At 45.8% G+C, this 16,902-nt stretch overlaps 1 protein-coding gene across 3 annotated transcripts in view; it reads right to left on the bottom strand.

Annotated features, from left to right (window-relative positions):
* Positions 1-16,902, bottom strand: part of ASTN2 (astrotactin 2) — a 2,754,112-nt gene that overhangs the window by 100,209 nt on the left and 2,637,001 nt on the right. For all 3 annotated transcript variants that reach the window (XM_078641978.1, XM_078641979.1, XM_078641980.1), the window contains one exon: positions 10,815-10,956. In XM_078641978.1, the coding sequence (XP_078498104.1) occupies positions 10,815-10,956 (142 nt within the window). The remainder of the gene's footprint in view (positions 1-10,814; positions 10,957-16,902) is intronic.

Below are 16,902 nucleotides of genomic sequence, written 5' to 3'. Positions count from 1 at the left end.
TGGAAGAGTTAGAGAGAGGCACAGAAGACAGCCAGATGGGAGAGCAAATTCCAGGGAAGCAGACAGAGAAGTAGAGAGTGGTAACGTGGATGAGTAATGTAAGGAACGAGGGATGACAGAGCAAGAGATAAGTGAGGTAGAAATAGAGGTAGGTAGAAAGCAAAACAGAGGTGAGTGAGTAAGGGATACACAGAGAGGGATAGAGGTAGGCAGAGAGAGATGGAGAAAGAGATGAGATGAAGAAAGAGAGAAGCAAGAGAGTGAGAGAGTGAGAGATAAAGATAGAGTCAGAGAGTCTGTTGACTCACCATCTCAGTCATTTTACTAGGAGGCCTCCACAAAAGTGGGGACCCTGGGCCATTGCACACTTTGTCTGTGCTTTAAAACGCCTCTGCTTAAATATCTCAGAACAATGGGGCAATAGGGGAACCTTGTTGGACTTTCAAGTAAATGAGGACTAAACATGTAATTTCCTGCGTATGCACAAACATGAGATGCACTTTAAACTCATGCACTTCTACAGTAAGGCTCATATACCGGCACTTACATCTTAATGCATCTTGCAAACTACGACAAATTCAAAATGCAAATGCAAAAGTGTGTGTGTGTATGCTTTGTGTATGCCTATTGTCAGCGACAGTCCTTGCAGGTAAGCGCGGTGGGGCAGGGTGGGGAGGGACGGATGTCGACAGACGATGTAATAGGAATCATCTATTTATTTAATTTTCCTTATTCTGTCGTCTGTCGACCTCCCCCCTTCCGTCCCGCCGCACTTACCTGCACGGACCGTCGCTGACGATAAGCATACACAAAACATACACACACACTTTTGCATGTGCAGAATTTGAAATGGGAACATTCACATGCATTCACACTACTTTTAGCACATCTCCACAAGCCGAACCAGAGTCTGGTCTTTGATGGAAACCATGGAACCATTTTGAAAATCACCACTGACAACCACCAGTGATGCAGTGCCATACCCCAGGTTGGGTGTGCACTGTACAAATAGAAAAGGTACAACACCGTAATACCTGCAAACACTTTACGTCGGTGACACACTCATACACTCATAAATGGCATCCTTCTCTGGCCTCTGATACAACCTTGCACCAATACACCTAGACAACCATATGTAGCATTCAAAACTCCCGAAGTGACGCAGGCATGCAAACAGATACGAGTCGCAATCACCAGGACACCCTAGTGTACAAAAGCACTCTTCACGGCACACTGCCCCCACCTGAGTGCACGTCTTATGGACTGATGCACTCGTTGGCATTGCCACACTCAAACTAACTACAATGTGGCGGCAAGTTGTAACTAGCCCGGGCATTGGCATCATTTTAAGAACCACAGTTGTAGCGAGAAAGGTAAGTAGCCAGAAGCTGAGGTATGGACTCATAAACTGGATGTGGGGATCCGGTCTGGAAGAACCCTGCCATGTCGACAACATTCCAAGCACACACTGTGCAGAGTCTTGGCTCACGCACCCAACGTGAACGTGGCAGGCAGTCAACGTAAATACATTCAATACACTGGCATTTCATTTTCTGCGGTAGAACTCAACTCCCCCGAGCTCTACGCCTGGAATATGCAAGAGAAATATGTATGTGTCCGGGAGCCCTAGCGAAACCCTTACAAATTCTACCCTCTAAAGCGGACTCGCGCAGCCCCACTTTCTGCGTCTGGTCCACCGTCCTCACCAGCTCTCGGTCGCAAGAACCAGCACAGAATGGCAATGACAGGCCACAGAGGGCTACCACACTCCAACACGGCTATAACTAGTATGATATATTTCATTTTATTTCATGTGCTATTTTTAAATAGTATTGATGTAAGAGGACAAACAGAGAGCGTAAAATGCATGGAGTATGTAGTTTGGTGAAAAGGAAGATCTCCACGCACTTACAGTGCTTTCTGAAGCCCCTTTGAGAGGAAGCTGCAAGGCTATAGGGTTCAAAAGGATTGAACTCATCTGGTCCAAGGACCTTGACACAAACAGTTTGCATCTTCCCGCCAGCAGTGGTGGGCGGCTTCCAAGAGGCCAACCGTAGGCATCTTCTACAGTGATTGAGACCAGGTGTTTGGACTGGTCATTAAGAGTGCCACTGTGCAGGGACCAGTGGACTTTCTTCTTCAACTGAAATAAGACCTTTAAGGTTGAACTTGAATTTGGAGGTGGGGGCATCAGACACTCTTTTGCCTTAGTCAACGTTTGACAAGACAATTAAAATAACGACGGACGTTCAGTGATGTAACAAGAGTTATATGGCAACCCCATCACATTATCTGCTTGCAACATATGGCTGTAAGCCCATTGAATGACTATTCACGAGTCAGTACTGCTAGTATGAATGAATGAACACATTCATCGAAACTTACCTTTAAGATATGGCTCAAGGGTGGACAACAGAAACGGGAGCACTGAAAGTTTTTTGCAGGCTAGAAACACAGTCACTGTTTTTGCCCCAACAATGCAGAGACATTTATCACTCAATCGTAGCTTGTCATCTAGCACTCCATAATGTCATATCATATAGAGTCCATATTCACGGACTCTATGAAAACCTTAGAAGGCATCTGGGAGCTTGTGATGATTGATCGGAGATTATTGGGAGCCAGACACTTGCATTTCACCAGATACATTGCCAGGTTTTGGTATTTTGTTGAATTGAAGGTATTTAAATTTTTTATAGCAGGGGCGATGGAAGGCTACAGACTCCTCCTGGCTGCTTCAAGCAGAAGGGCCAAAGCGTCCAATGACAACCGGAAGAGGAGCAAAGATACATTGAGGAAGATGTTTTTGAAGAGGACGCTGCAGAAACCGATGCTGTTGTCGTATAAGGTCCAAAAATGGTTGTATGATAGAAGCAAGCATGGTTAACCCCTTCAGGGTGGCGCGAATTTCGCCACGGCGCTAGGGGCTAGGGGGTGAGCGTGGCGCTTCCGTGCTCATGATGGAACACCCCATCATGAGTCACGGGTAGTGTGTGCTCATGACGCCGTGGTTCCGTCATGACAGGGCCCGCTCATTAATGCGCCCGCACAGGCGGGGAATTAGTGCCGTGTAGGCGGAGCGGCAGCAGCATGATGGAACCATACCGTTATGAGCACACGCCGCCCGTGGCTCATGACGGCGTGGTTCCAACATGAGCACGCAAGGGGTTAAACCACGCATGCCTATACCACGCAGCCTAAACCACAAATGCGACTTAACCACACATTCCTTTACTATGAAATTTCGTGGCATAGGCTTGAATGGTAAAGGGGTATGTGTAGCTAAGGGCGCTACTACTCCGCTCCCGCCCTGCGCTGTCCCTTAAACTACCCCAACCTGTTCCACTGCCCTAAAATCCACCTCGACCCCTAGCCCTAAAACTACCCCATCTATCCATTCCACTCCCACTGCCCTAAGACCTAAACCCTGCCCCTTTATGTAAAGTAACCTTGCCCCCTGTCCCTGGTGATGTCCCTTAAACTACCCCAACCCCCCCCCTTCCACTGGCTTAAAACCTACCCCGACACTCCCAGCCCTAAAAACTACCCAATCTACCCATTCCACTCCCACTAGCCTAAGGCCTAAAACCCTGTCCCTTTACATACAATACCCTGACCAGCCGCCCAGCGCTGTCTCTTAAACTACCTCATCCACTTCTACTGCCCTAAATCCTATCCCAACTCCCACCCGAAAAGCTACCCCATCTACCCATTCCCCTCCCACTGCCCCAAGGCCTAAAACCCTACCTCTTTACATACACTACCCGACCCCCGCCCTGTCCCTTAAATTACCCCAACCCCTTGCACTGCCCTTAAACTACCCCAACCCCTTCCACTGCCCTAAAACTTATCCCGACCCCCCACCCGCCCTAAAAACAAACCCAACTACCCATTCCCCTCCCAATGCACTAAGGCCTAAAACCCTGCCCTGTAAGTTACACTACCCCGCTCCCCCTACGCTACCCCTTAAACTACCCAAACCCCTTCCACTGCCCTAAAACCTCCTCCATGCCGCCTCCCAGACGTAAAAACTACCCCCATTCCATCCCAGTCCTAAAAACTACCCCTCAGCCCCACTTACCTCACCACGATGACTTCCTGCTTTTGTCTTCCAGCAGCTAGACCGTGCACTGCCTTAACCATGCTTATGCGTGGTTATGGCATATGCGTGCTTAAGGTAAACATGGTTGCGCTTGCGTAGTCGGAACAAGTATGGTTCAGACCGCAGTGTTCCGACTGTTTCCCTCCAATAATCCACATTGAGAGATTTAAAGAAGATTATTTTCTGCACTGGGAGCCAGTGGATAAGGTGAACACATGGGGCCTCATTTATGAGAAATGACGCATCGCTGCGTGAAAGGAGCGATGCGTCACTTCTCAGTGCTCACTCCTTGCGACATACCTGATGCGTCATATTTACTATATGACGCATCACGTCGCAAGGAGTTACAGATACGTCAGTATTTCTGATGGATCGGTATGGCGCAAAAGTGATGCATTGCTGGAGTATGTCACAAAAGTGACGCAACTCCAGCAATTCGTCCTTTCACATGGGGCAAACCCCATGTGAAAGGGCCTGCGTCAGTCTTACGCCTGCTGTGAGGCAGGCGTAAGATTTTGACACAGCAGCGTCCTAGAAGTGACGCAGTGAAATCTCATAGATTTCACTGCGTCACTTCTACAAGGTGTTTTGCGGGGAAACGCCCCCCTGCAAACATTATACCTGACGCAGGTATAATGTAGCGCAGGGGTTTACAAAGTGACGCGTCTGCTAAGAGGTGTCAGTTTTAAATAGTGCGCAACAGGAAGCATATTTTACGCTGCGGATGTGTCACAAAAAGTGACGCATCGGAAGCGCAAAACTGACGCAAGGCCTCATAAATGAGGCCCATGGAGATTTGTGTTTAAAAGTTTCCAAGATAATCAGAATCCAAACAACAGCCATTTGAAGAAATACCCTGGAAGTCCCATATCTATATGATGGTGAAATCAAAGCCAGGTTAAATGGACACATGTGCGGTGCATCGTGATCAGGAAAGGAAAGACATTAATACATCATTTTCAGTTGTGTCAACTGAAAGATCAGCTCTTGACCACTATTTCCAGCTAGCAGCGCGGGCAAGTCGGAGTTGACCAGTATACCTATATTTTTGGCTCCTCTGATGGAAGACGAATAAGGTCGATAGGTGGTCGCCAGAATCTAGGGCAGTGGTTTTCAAACTTTAGTGCACCACAACCCTCCTTGTGTTAAAAAAAAACACTGGGGCTCAGCAGAATGACATACATATTTTTTTTACATTCATTCTCTAAAATTGGCAGCTCTAAACATATTTAATAGTTCAAACATTGCAGTTATGCTCATTTGTCCTTTTTAAAAATGCAATAAAATACATGATATCCAAATGCAATGGTCAGCCTGGCCTCCACAAGGTACAAAAGTATCCACAAAGTGATCCTTTATTAAAAAAAAAATGAGGGTAGGTATTTTTACAGGGCTTAATATCAGTCGGTGGTTGCCGGTGGGGCCCACCAGCACTCTTTTTTGGGGACCGGCACTTATTTTTCCTCATCGGACATTTCCCAAGAGAGGAAACACCCTAAAAGGGGAAAGAGAAAGACGAAGAATAATTCACAAAGAGAGAAAGCAGGACCCTGCAAGAGTGTGCTAAAGGGGCAGAGAGTGGCTGGTAGTAGATCAAAGATGAGATGGATTCCTGACCGCAGCTTTGGTATTCGGCACTCTGGTGCCAGCTTCAGGCTTCTGAGCAGAGCTTTGGGCACCAGCACTTATTTTTCTGGAAATTAAACACTAGACTTAGAGGGTTCTTTGAAATACCCCACCATCTTTGACACCTACTCGCAGCCAGGCCGTGGGTGACAAAAGATGTAATGACGGGCAATTACAGAGTCTCACTGTTTAATTTTCACAAAAACCCAGCATGTAACAAAATCAGCCACCAGAAGGGATAGTCCACAGGTTGAAGACATCTGATCTAGGGAGTGATGCATGAAAAGGTTTTACTCATTTTGTGTCTGTGAGGAAACATAATGGCCCCAGTCCCAAACACAAGAAGGGAATTGATTCAACAGTATTTAAAATTTAATGAGGATGCACAGAAGATACTTTAACAATGCCTACCATCGGGTTGAGGCCTTGATAGAACTGACTGATTTCAATAGAGGAATATGTCTGGCAATAGAGAATTTTTCGAAATGTATGTACTCTATTCTTGTATGTAATGAACCCCAGGCAAAAGTAGATTAAATAGTTAAAAGAGGATAACAAAAGATTGGGGGGTTGGAATTTTTTAGTAAAACATGTCTTGCTGCTGGATGTCCATGAGTTGGTCACACCTGCACATACGGATTGTGAATCAGGCCTGGATATTCAGCTATAATTTTCCATCTAAGAAGGGAGGAAGATGCAACTCTTCATAGAGAAAACTGCTCTGTGAATTGAGCCAAAAAAGAGCACATATCCTGGAGTCAAAGTGCACAGCCCTTGCACAAATGTTAATCCCAGGGACCTGATAATGCTCTTTCATCCGTACCCAAAGCGGATGAATGTGGCCAAGCTTTTACAGAATAGAGGTTGAGTCGTTTGGACAGATCCTAATCTCTATGTGTCCCTATGACCTCTCAAGTGGATTTGAAGAGTGGAACTAAAGCCTTCCTGTCACTTATTAACCGGATGGATGCAGGACGCAGAGTATAGTGCCCTTGTCTTTCCAAAGTTTAAATTATGAAGAAGGCGTCCACTTGTGTTGGCCTTAAGAAGTGCAAAGACTTCATAAGAAATGTCAGGAAGGGAGATATAGGTGATCACTTTGAGACATGTCAGACTGTTGTGCTGTATTGGGTTTTCTCTAAGTAATTATTTGGTCCTCCTTGGCCTATTACTACACGATGCATGAACTATGAGTAACAGTAAATGACTAATACCTGTTCACCTTGGTTTAGTCATGCTAAGCATGTTCTCCCCATTAGCTTTCTACCAGAGATCATCACATAGGAGCCTTTTCACAAAGGTACATTACATGTATAATTCTACACCTGCACCTAGGTGTACATTTAGAATTTTGTGGTATTGACCTTTTCTGGGCACATATTTACCCCTAAGTGTAGCCTTACATGTCTCCACCCTCTTTTGTTCAGGGCTAGTGACATCTAGGACTGAATTCATGAGTATAAAGTTACTACTAGAGACTTTTGACGTATACATTGAGATCTTCACCAACAAAAGTGGAGCTCTCCTTATGGCTAAGCACACTGAATATTTTTAAAATGTATTGTTCTAAAACAAAATTACAAATATCTTAATAGAAAATATATAAATGTAGAATGTATAATTGTAACTATGTACTATTAACATAGAACTATTTTACATATTATACTCCTTGCTCTACGCCCCCTCCTCACAGTATTCCTAGGCCTTTTTACATGAACAATATAAACTGCTTTATTGTAGGCACATTCTTCATATATGATGCACAAGCATTACCAGATGTTGTTCCTTGCACTTCACTGAACCTACCTTCTGCTCTAGAGTCTATACCATAAAAATGAAGGCTGATTTACACCAAGGTCACTTGAAGTACGGAAGAGGGAGATCCATAACACCCAAAGCTGCAAACATGTTTTGAAACCACTTGTAGCTACGACAACATTGGATTGGGGGGTCATCACGGGTGATAGAAGAAATCTGGATTTGTTATCCTCGAGCCAAGCAACCTCAGATGAGGTCATGATGGTAATCCCCATAAACACTTGGCCTGAGCGCTTCTGTTGCCCAATTATAACACAAGCTTTAGATTTTCTTAGAAATCATGCTGTTGGTTGGCAATGGTGGTGTCCGTCGGGGCATTTCAGGACACACCGAGAGTGTGGACCTCACGGCATCACGCGGATCACTGCCTGTTACTGGCAATGCTGCCATGAAATGCTCATTACTGCTACAGAACTGGGCAAGGAGAGCAACTATCACAGGGACGGCTGACATTTTCCGACAGTCTTCAGATGCAGCATCTAATGAGGACAAGAAGAGTCCAACAAGGGGGCGTGATCGGGGTTTGGGGCGGTTAGGCTGTTTATGGGATAAGCTCCTCTCCCTTTGATCTGAGTCAGGATGGGAACATCTCTTCAAAGACTGGAGCAGAGCCTAGCTCTATTGTCTGATTCCTGCCACATGAGGATATTTTCACAGCTACAACTTTCCGTCTACCTGGTCCTCAGTCAATAGCACAAACACTAGCATACATAGTGTGTTGACAGTCAATAATACATCTGATGTCATAAATAAACATATGTCGACAGTCAATAACCCATCTGATATCATACATACGTGTGGAGAAGTGTGGCTCACTGGTTAGAGGAGGCAGACCTGGAAGCAGAGGTCAGCCTGGGACCAGGGTTCAATTCCTGGCTCGGCGGGGTCTTGAGTCCTAAAATGTCCATGGACTCGACAATTCTCGCTCCGGTGCCTACTCGATTCACGGGTTCACACTCTGCGACTCTGGGCAATAGCTTGCTTAATCTCCACAACGGCCCCTCGCGGTGGGATGCCTGGCTTTCACCTTGCGGATACCCTGCTGGGGTTATCTCACAGGGGAATACCAGGACGGGTTCCCTAAGCAAGCGCTTAGAAACCGCTTGGTGATTTGCGCTATATAAATTCCTGTACATTTACATTTACATACATAAAAATATGCTGGGGTAATTAAAAAAAACCGAAAAAACCTTCAGTACATCCTTTGCAAACGCACCCTACCTTCGCTGCACAATTATTTGAGATGAAACAAATTTGCTTTTGCTCCACCTACGGAAAGGCCACTGAAAACATATGGTTACTAAAGACTTCCCCGATTGATGTTACGTAAAGGGGAGAGCAAAGCTCTTCCTACTTCACACAAAACAATTCAAGCTCCTAATTGTTGTCATTTGCAAAGTTTCATGGTTTAATCCCACCTACACCTGCACAATGTTTTTTCTGCCTTTGTGAGACCATTTCCTTTGCATTGAGAAATAATTTTGATCTGACCATACACATTCTAGATCATGGGTATTCGCATTTTCCAAAGGGCCGCACAATTTGGTATGTGATGTGCTGCATAATCCTGTGGCCCTGGGTATCAGGGAAGTGAAGCATATACATTTAGTGGCTGAATTGCACAATGTGAAACCAGAAATCCTGGGATTAATCCCAGTTTCCCCATTTTAACAAATTGTGTGATCATAGGGAATTGTTTCAATTCACTTTCCCTCCTTTTTTTTATTATCACATATACAAGGGCCTCGAAATATATGACTTCAGGATGTACAATGCACAAAACATTCTCCTGTGTTTCATTCAATAAACTATAATGTTGTTCATGAATAATAGAAGGCCACCCTAAGAGTGCACATAACAACCGACTTACCTCTTAGTTCACTATTGGCATTGTTGTCAGTGTGGGGTGAAGTATGTATGTTTTGAAAACTATCACTTAAAAAATGCTTCTCAATGCACTGATATAATCCTATATACCATGGTGAAATGGTTCTCATGTTAATAAAATACACTTTTTGATCTTTTGAAGAAACCTTATCATATTTTTAGTTTGAGCTGCTCTGCGAGGCATGCTGTATTCAGGTAGTGACTTGAAGCTCCGCCCACTCTTCGGCTTATATTTTTCATTGGCTTGTGTCATTGTCCACTGTAAACTGTGGCTGTTCATTGGTCAATAGGTTTAGTAGTCCCTCCTTAGTACCGCCTTGTCTCATTTTGTAACCTACCCTGGTGACACCGCCTGTTATGTGTGTTGTTACTGGGTAGGCTTTAATTACAGCATCTGAGCACTATTTTCTCAAATAGCTTGGATCTGCCTGCTGTTGCACGCAGGAAATGCTCTCTCCTAACAATTTTAAAAACATTTTTAAAGCACGGGTGTTGAAAGCATTTGCAATCCAATAGGTCTCGCATTTGCAAGAGTTTAAGCTATTGGCCTTGAAAATGACAATGCCTTTTATTTATCTGTTTTAAAAACAAGACATAAATAAAATGCATTGTCATTTACAATGCCAACAGCTCAAACTCTAATAAATGCAAGACCTATTGCATTGCAAATGCTTGTTACACTTTTCCTGCAAGATGGCTTTGAAAATGAAGAAATTCCTAAAGTTAAGTGGTGCAGGACAACCTAGTTACTTCCTTTTTTAGCTTCAATTACCCTTTAAATAAAGGCTTGCGTGTATATTTAAGATCTTTTTAATGTTAGTGTAGAGCAGAGTGGACAGCAGCCCAGTGCTGCTGCTGGTCAGGGGGGGGGCATGTACATGCCAGGAGGGCGCATGGAGCACGCATGAAGATGTTTTCTCTACCAGTTTACCCTTCGCAGAAATGTTCAACCTGCCATGGCAAATGCATTTAGAATTTTTCAATTCGAGTTTGAGGTTTGCCACACAAATCGCTGTTAATGTAGCAATTTTCAGACAATGAAGGGAAATTGGTCAAATTTTGCACATCCCTAGTTGGGACAATTCAAATGCATACCCAGGTCATGCATAATGGGAACAATGCGGCTCACACAGGGATTGCAGATTCCCTGACAGCAGCACCCCTCTATCTTGAGGACATAAACGGAAGCAGTCACACCTTGCCAAGGTGGACACTGCTGTCACTGGAATGCAGTGCAGGCCTGAAAGTGGGTAGATGTGCCTAAATGTGTTTGGGGTTCTGAGAAACATACACACTGGACAAGCAGACACAAATGCATGACAAATATTCATAGATAGAAAATGCGGCAGGCCCACCCACACAAAAACAATTTGTTCCTTACTTGTAGAGACTGTCAGGTTCCAGGCACTTGAAAATGATGGAGTAGACACTGGTGTCAGGGGCATCTCCGTGGGTTCTTCCTGCCGCAACACATGAAGTTGCCAAGCCGGAGAGTAGATCCTCTGCGAAGCTCAAGGACTCTCCTTGTAAGTAGAGGAGTAAAATGTTCAGATAAAGATAAAATATGGAGTATGGCAAAGCCGATTTACAAATGTCGTTTGATAAAGCAACACAATGGAGGGAGTACCATTTATTGAAATGGAGTTAAATGCAGAAAAAAGGAATGTGATACGGAATGAGTATAAGTGAATATGAGGATGAGGGGATGCAGGACAGAAAAGGTACAAGAGAGAAAGTTGGGAGATTATATAAACAAAACTAAATTAGAAAAACAGATACATCAATCACAATTATGGGTTTCATTATTATTACTTTAAAAAAACCTGGATAGACCTACAGTAATATTTTACCATGTTCCATATAGTTTAATACAAACAGGTTTAAGCAGCACTGGGTGACAGAGAAGGCTTATGCTGTGCATGTATGCAATGTTGTCAAGGACCTAAAGTTGCTCACTGAACCCCAGGACAGTGCACTGAATGTCTTCCGGTCACTGTGATGTCAGTCTACCTTCTCTCAAGCCCTGAAACGTCTTTGTCCTGGCCTCCCTCTGTTGCTCTCTTTCTCTAGTCGAGCTACTACCCCGCGCTACTTTCCTTTAATACCCCAGACCTGACCCAGCTGTCACTGTCAGTGCCCTTTCACAACTGAACTGTGGCCATTCTGTTATTTCGTGTGTCCACTTCAATGGCCAGAAACGGACTCATAAACAGCACATAAAATGTTAAAAGACACTCTGTCCTAATCATGATTCTAGGCCACCTGCAAATGGCCCACAAGATATTTAAGCAACCCTAATTGTTAGAACAGACAAAGGCCCCCTGCATGGCTTGGAAGAGCGTGCACTCTAGTCTTCAATGTGTTATAGATAGCTGTTGGTGTTTACCCCCAGCTAAGCACACACAGTGTTATGCCTGTGTGCTTAGCTGCAGTTGTGACACATAGTTAGGCACCATGCACACCCTCCTTACCAAGCATGGATACATCTGCTCTCCAGTCTATAGACTACAGACAGGGGTGGCAGCAATAATGTTTATGGTGACAAGGTAGGCCTTTTCTCCGACTGCTGTCAGGGAGCGTTGCCTACTGTCCTTTCCCACCTTTTTAATGTTGTCCATCTTTCCCTTGCAATATGGTCTCTTGCATATCCGTGTGCGAGCTGGAGGTTGCATCTGTGTGCATTTGGGTGTGTATGGAGCCTGTGGACCCAAGTTGCCATTGCCACACTAGAATCCATTTTGCATTTGGTACATCCCAGTGCTATCTAAGATGGAGGTTGTAGAGAGTCCACAGAGCAGATGTGAATTGCAGGGCAATTCAGGACATTCCAGGGATCATTTGTAAAGGGTCATGCTTTAGTGTAAAGCAGAGGAGACAGAGGGTGCCTTTGAAGCTAGGGAGTTTCACATTACCCTTTCCTGGCCACTGTCATCTGGAAGGGATAAGCCCTCAGAGTAACAATGATCTTTGTTTTGTGTTTCTCCTAGCTTGACACTGCCTCCCAGCTCCATCTGCCCTCCTGCTAACACCTTGTGACAAAGACCTTGGCCCAGATGTACGAAGCCCTTGCGTTGCCATGGCATCACGCAAGGTAGCACAAGGCAATGCAAAGGCATCAGTGAGAGTTACTAAACCACACAACGCTACCTTGCGTGGCTCTACATGGCTTAGTAAATCTGGAGTAATACAAAGCAGTACAAGGTGCATTACATAAACCTGGGAATCAAAAAGCAATGCCTTCCTAGCTGAGTAGTAACGAGGAGAAATATGTCTAATCCTCCTTGTTTTTTTCCTCCTTCTACATGTGCTGCATTCTGCAGCACACATAAAAAGAGGAAAAAACCTCAGACGATTGTTTTTGTACAGGAATGTGCCTTCCTGCACAAAAACAATGCTGGCTGTAACACAGGCACCCTTGCACCATGGATCAGGGGTGCTCCTTGCTGGTGTTAGGCTGCATTCAGTGCGCCAGAGCAGGGAGAGCAGGAGTGTGCCATATGTTAGTAGTCTTACTGCATTTCATCGGTGACTTGTTAGTAAATCTGCGACCCAGTCTGTACCAAGTGTAAAGGGCAGGGCCCACCCAGAATTGATCTTAGGGCTGACTGCTGGAATACACACCTACTGTCTGAAAATTGAGTATAAAGATGAAGCACAGACTGCTAGCCAATGTGCCACGGTTTCTCTGCCAGGATCCAGGGCCTCCACACCAGTGGCATTCAGAAACTCTCTGTGCTCCAGGATTGGTGCATTCAGTGCCTACTCCCCTTGCCATGTTCAACCTGAGATTGTTGTTAAAGACTGCCAGCAGTCACTGTCTGGGCCCTGGTTCGCTGGAGCGTCCTGACGGACTGCTCAAGAGGTGCACCGGAGATGCCCGTGCCCTATGGGGATGCTGCGCATAAGAGGAGCCAAAGACATGCTGGTCACTTAAGGGAGGATCTGCATGGCTCTGTAAGAGTGAGGTCTAGAAGACCCACAAGTGGCTTGCAGTCTGCACAGACTATGTTTCCGTTTGGGATGATACCTAAGTGCCATGAAGCGGCAAGGTGCCAATTGAAGGCTGACCATAGCCTACGGTTCCCACAGAAGATAAGCCAGAGTCCAGAGGAGAACCACACTGAAAGTTTCACTATGATACCTAAGTGCCATGAAGCTGTGAGGTGCCAAATGAAGGCTGACCACAGACCACAGGTCCCACAAATGATAAGCCGGAGAACTGCAGTGAAGGAATGACATACTCACCAGGTGTAGGCGCCTAGCTTGTTGTGCCTGGGTCAGATGAAGATCCACACGCCCCAACATCAGCCGAGGAGTGACTGCTGTGTCTCTGTCACAGCCTCCTCGACTGGTGTTGGTGCTGCATCTGTTTACCTGACATCTGCATTTGTGTTGTAGTCACCTATTGCTCCATGGCCATGCTGTGCACACCCCACAAGCAGTGTGGCCCTGGTGATACACTTCAATAATGCAAGTGTGGCCTGTCCTTTGTGATGAACGAGCTGACCATGAAATGTACTGTGCACTCCTAAGGGAACTTGCAAAGAGAGGAACAAGGCCCTCTCTAACAGGGAGAAGAGACTCGCCAGATCTGATCCACGACCTAGACGGTGACCCTCCTAGGACTTCGGGAACCCTCACATTCTACCAGACGGGAATTTCCAGAAACTAATTGGGCAATTGTGGCAAAAAAACTATCTTATGAGATTGTCCCATGGAAGAATTCTAGGAAACCTCCCCAGTAATGAATAATCTCTGTTAATAATGCAGAATTTCACGTATTTCCTCTGAAACCATTATATACAATATTACGTTATGTGTTTAAGGAAATTACTTTATCATTTTAAAAGACTAAGCTCTGACTGATCACTGGGTTATTGATTTGCATTAAATAGTGCCATAACCCTTTTCAGAGGGCCATGGGGCATGCAGGGGTTACTGGACTCAAGGTGGGGGTTGAGGCCTTTTACTCTTGAAGTCTCGAGCCCAGGCTACTGTGGGCCCTGAGCAACTGGACCAGGGCACAAGTCCTAAATAAAGAAGTGGGGGGACGCTCACAGACAGGAAGTGACGTCACGACCGGAAGTGACGTCACAAAAGGCAAAAACCTAGAAGTGGGGGGACGCTCACAGACAGGAAGTGACGTCACGACCGGAAGTGGCGTCACGAAAAGGAAAAAAAACCTGTTAAAATAGGTATGTGTTTAATAGTTGGTGTAGCGCTTTTGCGCAGGGGGGACGGCGTCCATCCATTGGTTGAAGATCTTGGCGTCTATTGGGTACCCTGGCAACGGCGAACCTGGTAGGTGAAGGGGCGTGGTGACCGGCGTGGTGTCCTCCGGCAGTCCGAGAAACGTCCGATTTCAGCCATCCACCCGCGCGCTCCTATTTTGTAAGGGTGGACGCGGTTTTGATTGAAAATGGTGGACGGCGTTTTGATTGAGCAGGGTGGACGGCGTCCACCCTGGAAAACCCTCGAAAATAAGTGGGGGGATGCCGTCCACCCGCGTGGTACCCCGACTCGTGCCCTGAACTGGACCAAGTACCCCTTCTGCACTTGACTCTCAGTGGTAGCTGTGTTTGACAATTTAAGGCTCCCACAGGGAGATATAAATACAGATTAGTGAACACGACTCATAACTCAAAATGCAAACAGTTCACACAATACAATAATGCCCAGCCCAATACTCGCTTTTCTAAAAAAAAAAAAAAGAGAAGTATTTTATTTCAAATTCTACACATGCATAAGTAGATGATATTCAGAAGCAATAACACAATACCACCTTGAGGTCGAGGCACTATCCCTGTCTCTTTCTCCTTCGTGTAATGTTGGTGGCTGAGTCCAGGGAAAGCAAATTATTAGGCTGTACTCAAGAGTTCTCCCTTAGACTCCCTTAGACTCTTAAGGAATTAGTCAAAAGTGTCTATGATGTCGCATCACCATTAGAAGCAAGTCTACAGCACCCCAAAAGCCCGGTTTTAGTGTCATCCCCTCCGGCAGTATGGCAGTGTTCAGTAGTGCAGCGAATGCCCTCTCCTCAGGCACTCCAAAGTCCAGATCCTGTACGGCAATGGACAGGGCAGTATCTGGCAGCGCCGGATCTTCCTGTCGAGCAGCTCTGCCAGTCAGTTTACAGTGATGGGAGCTGCTCCCACTCGGAGGACGCTAAAGGTAAGTTGCTCCCCTAGCAGAAAGGGGGTGCTGGTGTGATCCTCCAGCTTGCAACCAGAGCTTGAACAGGGGTGTGATGTTCTCAGAGGCGTCTCGGTGAACATCTGGAACTGGTGCAGATCACAGTATGCAGCTTCAATCTGCTGGTCACAACAGTTCTCCTTCAGTCTGGGTGACGACCTGAACTCTATGCCAAAGTGGTACCGGCAGCCCCTCCTGGCATATGGGGCAGTCACAGTAATCATGATCTTGGTGCAGACCCTCCTTATGCAATCAGCCTCACTACGGTGGCCCCACCTATATGGTCACTGATTTCGGCAGTCACAAGTCTTGCACACCTCACCCAAACTTAGCTCACTGGTGACCCCCTCTCGCATAGGGGTCACCATGGCTCTACGGTGTGGCTTAGTGCTTCCCGCCCAGCACTTCTGATTCAACTCAGAACAATGGCCCTCTCCTAGAATACGAGGGTTGCAAAGCCGATAATGCACATGGACAATGGCCCAATCAGTGTACAGCCTCAAACTTCATGCAGGGAATCCTTGTGCAGGGCTCACCTTGGACCTTAGTCCCTCCAACGCTCTTCTTTCCCTCACAGGGCACACTGGTCTTGGCAAGCAGACAGGAAATGGTGCTCCAGGCTCCAGGGCAGGTAATCTTGGTGTCCTGGGTGATATCCCCTCTCCCAGCAGCGAGACAAGCAGGCCTTTGCCCCAGTCCTTGAGGCACTCTAGGACAATTGGAAAGATGAACTCCTATAGATGTAGTCCACAAAGCCCAAGCTTGATGGCAATTGCTGTTTGGTGTTTCCCTATTACAAAAGTACATTCTTCTTGAAATTGGCTCAAGAGGTTTGACTTGCATGAAGTGAAGAAGACAGCAGCAATTCTATCTGGTGGAAGATATGAAGATGGTAAAGAAATAACATTCTGGAGAGCCAGGGATAGATTAAGGTGAGGCAGGATCAGGAGGCTACTCTTGTGAAGTATTAGGGTGGACCAGGAGATATAGGTAGTTGAGACACAGAGATCCAGGGTCCAAGGCAACAAATACTATGGATTGTGTACCATGTTGTGAAATATTAGTGATGTCAACCATGTGCTTGATACCCAGGATTTTAAGAATACTGTTGTTCTTTTCTATGTAACTTACAAAGGGCCCCATCACTGATAACAAGATTTCATGTTGCCTCTTGGAGCATCAGGAAGATGAGAGCAGGAAAGTGAATCACTGTCCTTCATTTTGCAAGGAACTTACAACAATGATTCTCTGGAGGTAGCTCACTTTTCCCATGACCT

Source organism: Lissotriton helveticus, chromosome 5_1 (assembly GCF_964261635.1).
Source record: "Lissotriton helveticus chromosome 5_1, aLisHel1.1, whole genome shotgun sequence".
NCBI classification, from domain to species: Eukaryota; Metazoa; Chordata; class Amphibia; order Caudata; family Salamandridae; genus Lissotriton; species Lissotriton helveticus.
The sequence above is the reverse complement of the archived record's forward strand: the minus strand, read 5'-3'. Positions and strand labels throughout refer to the sequence as shown.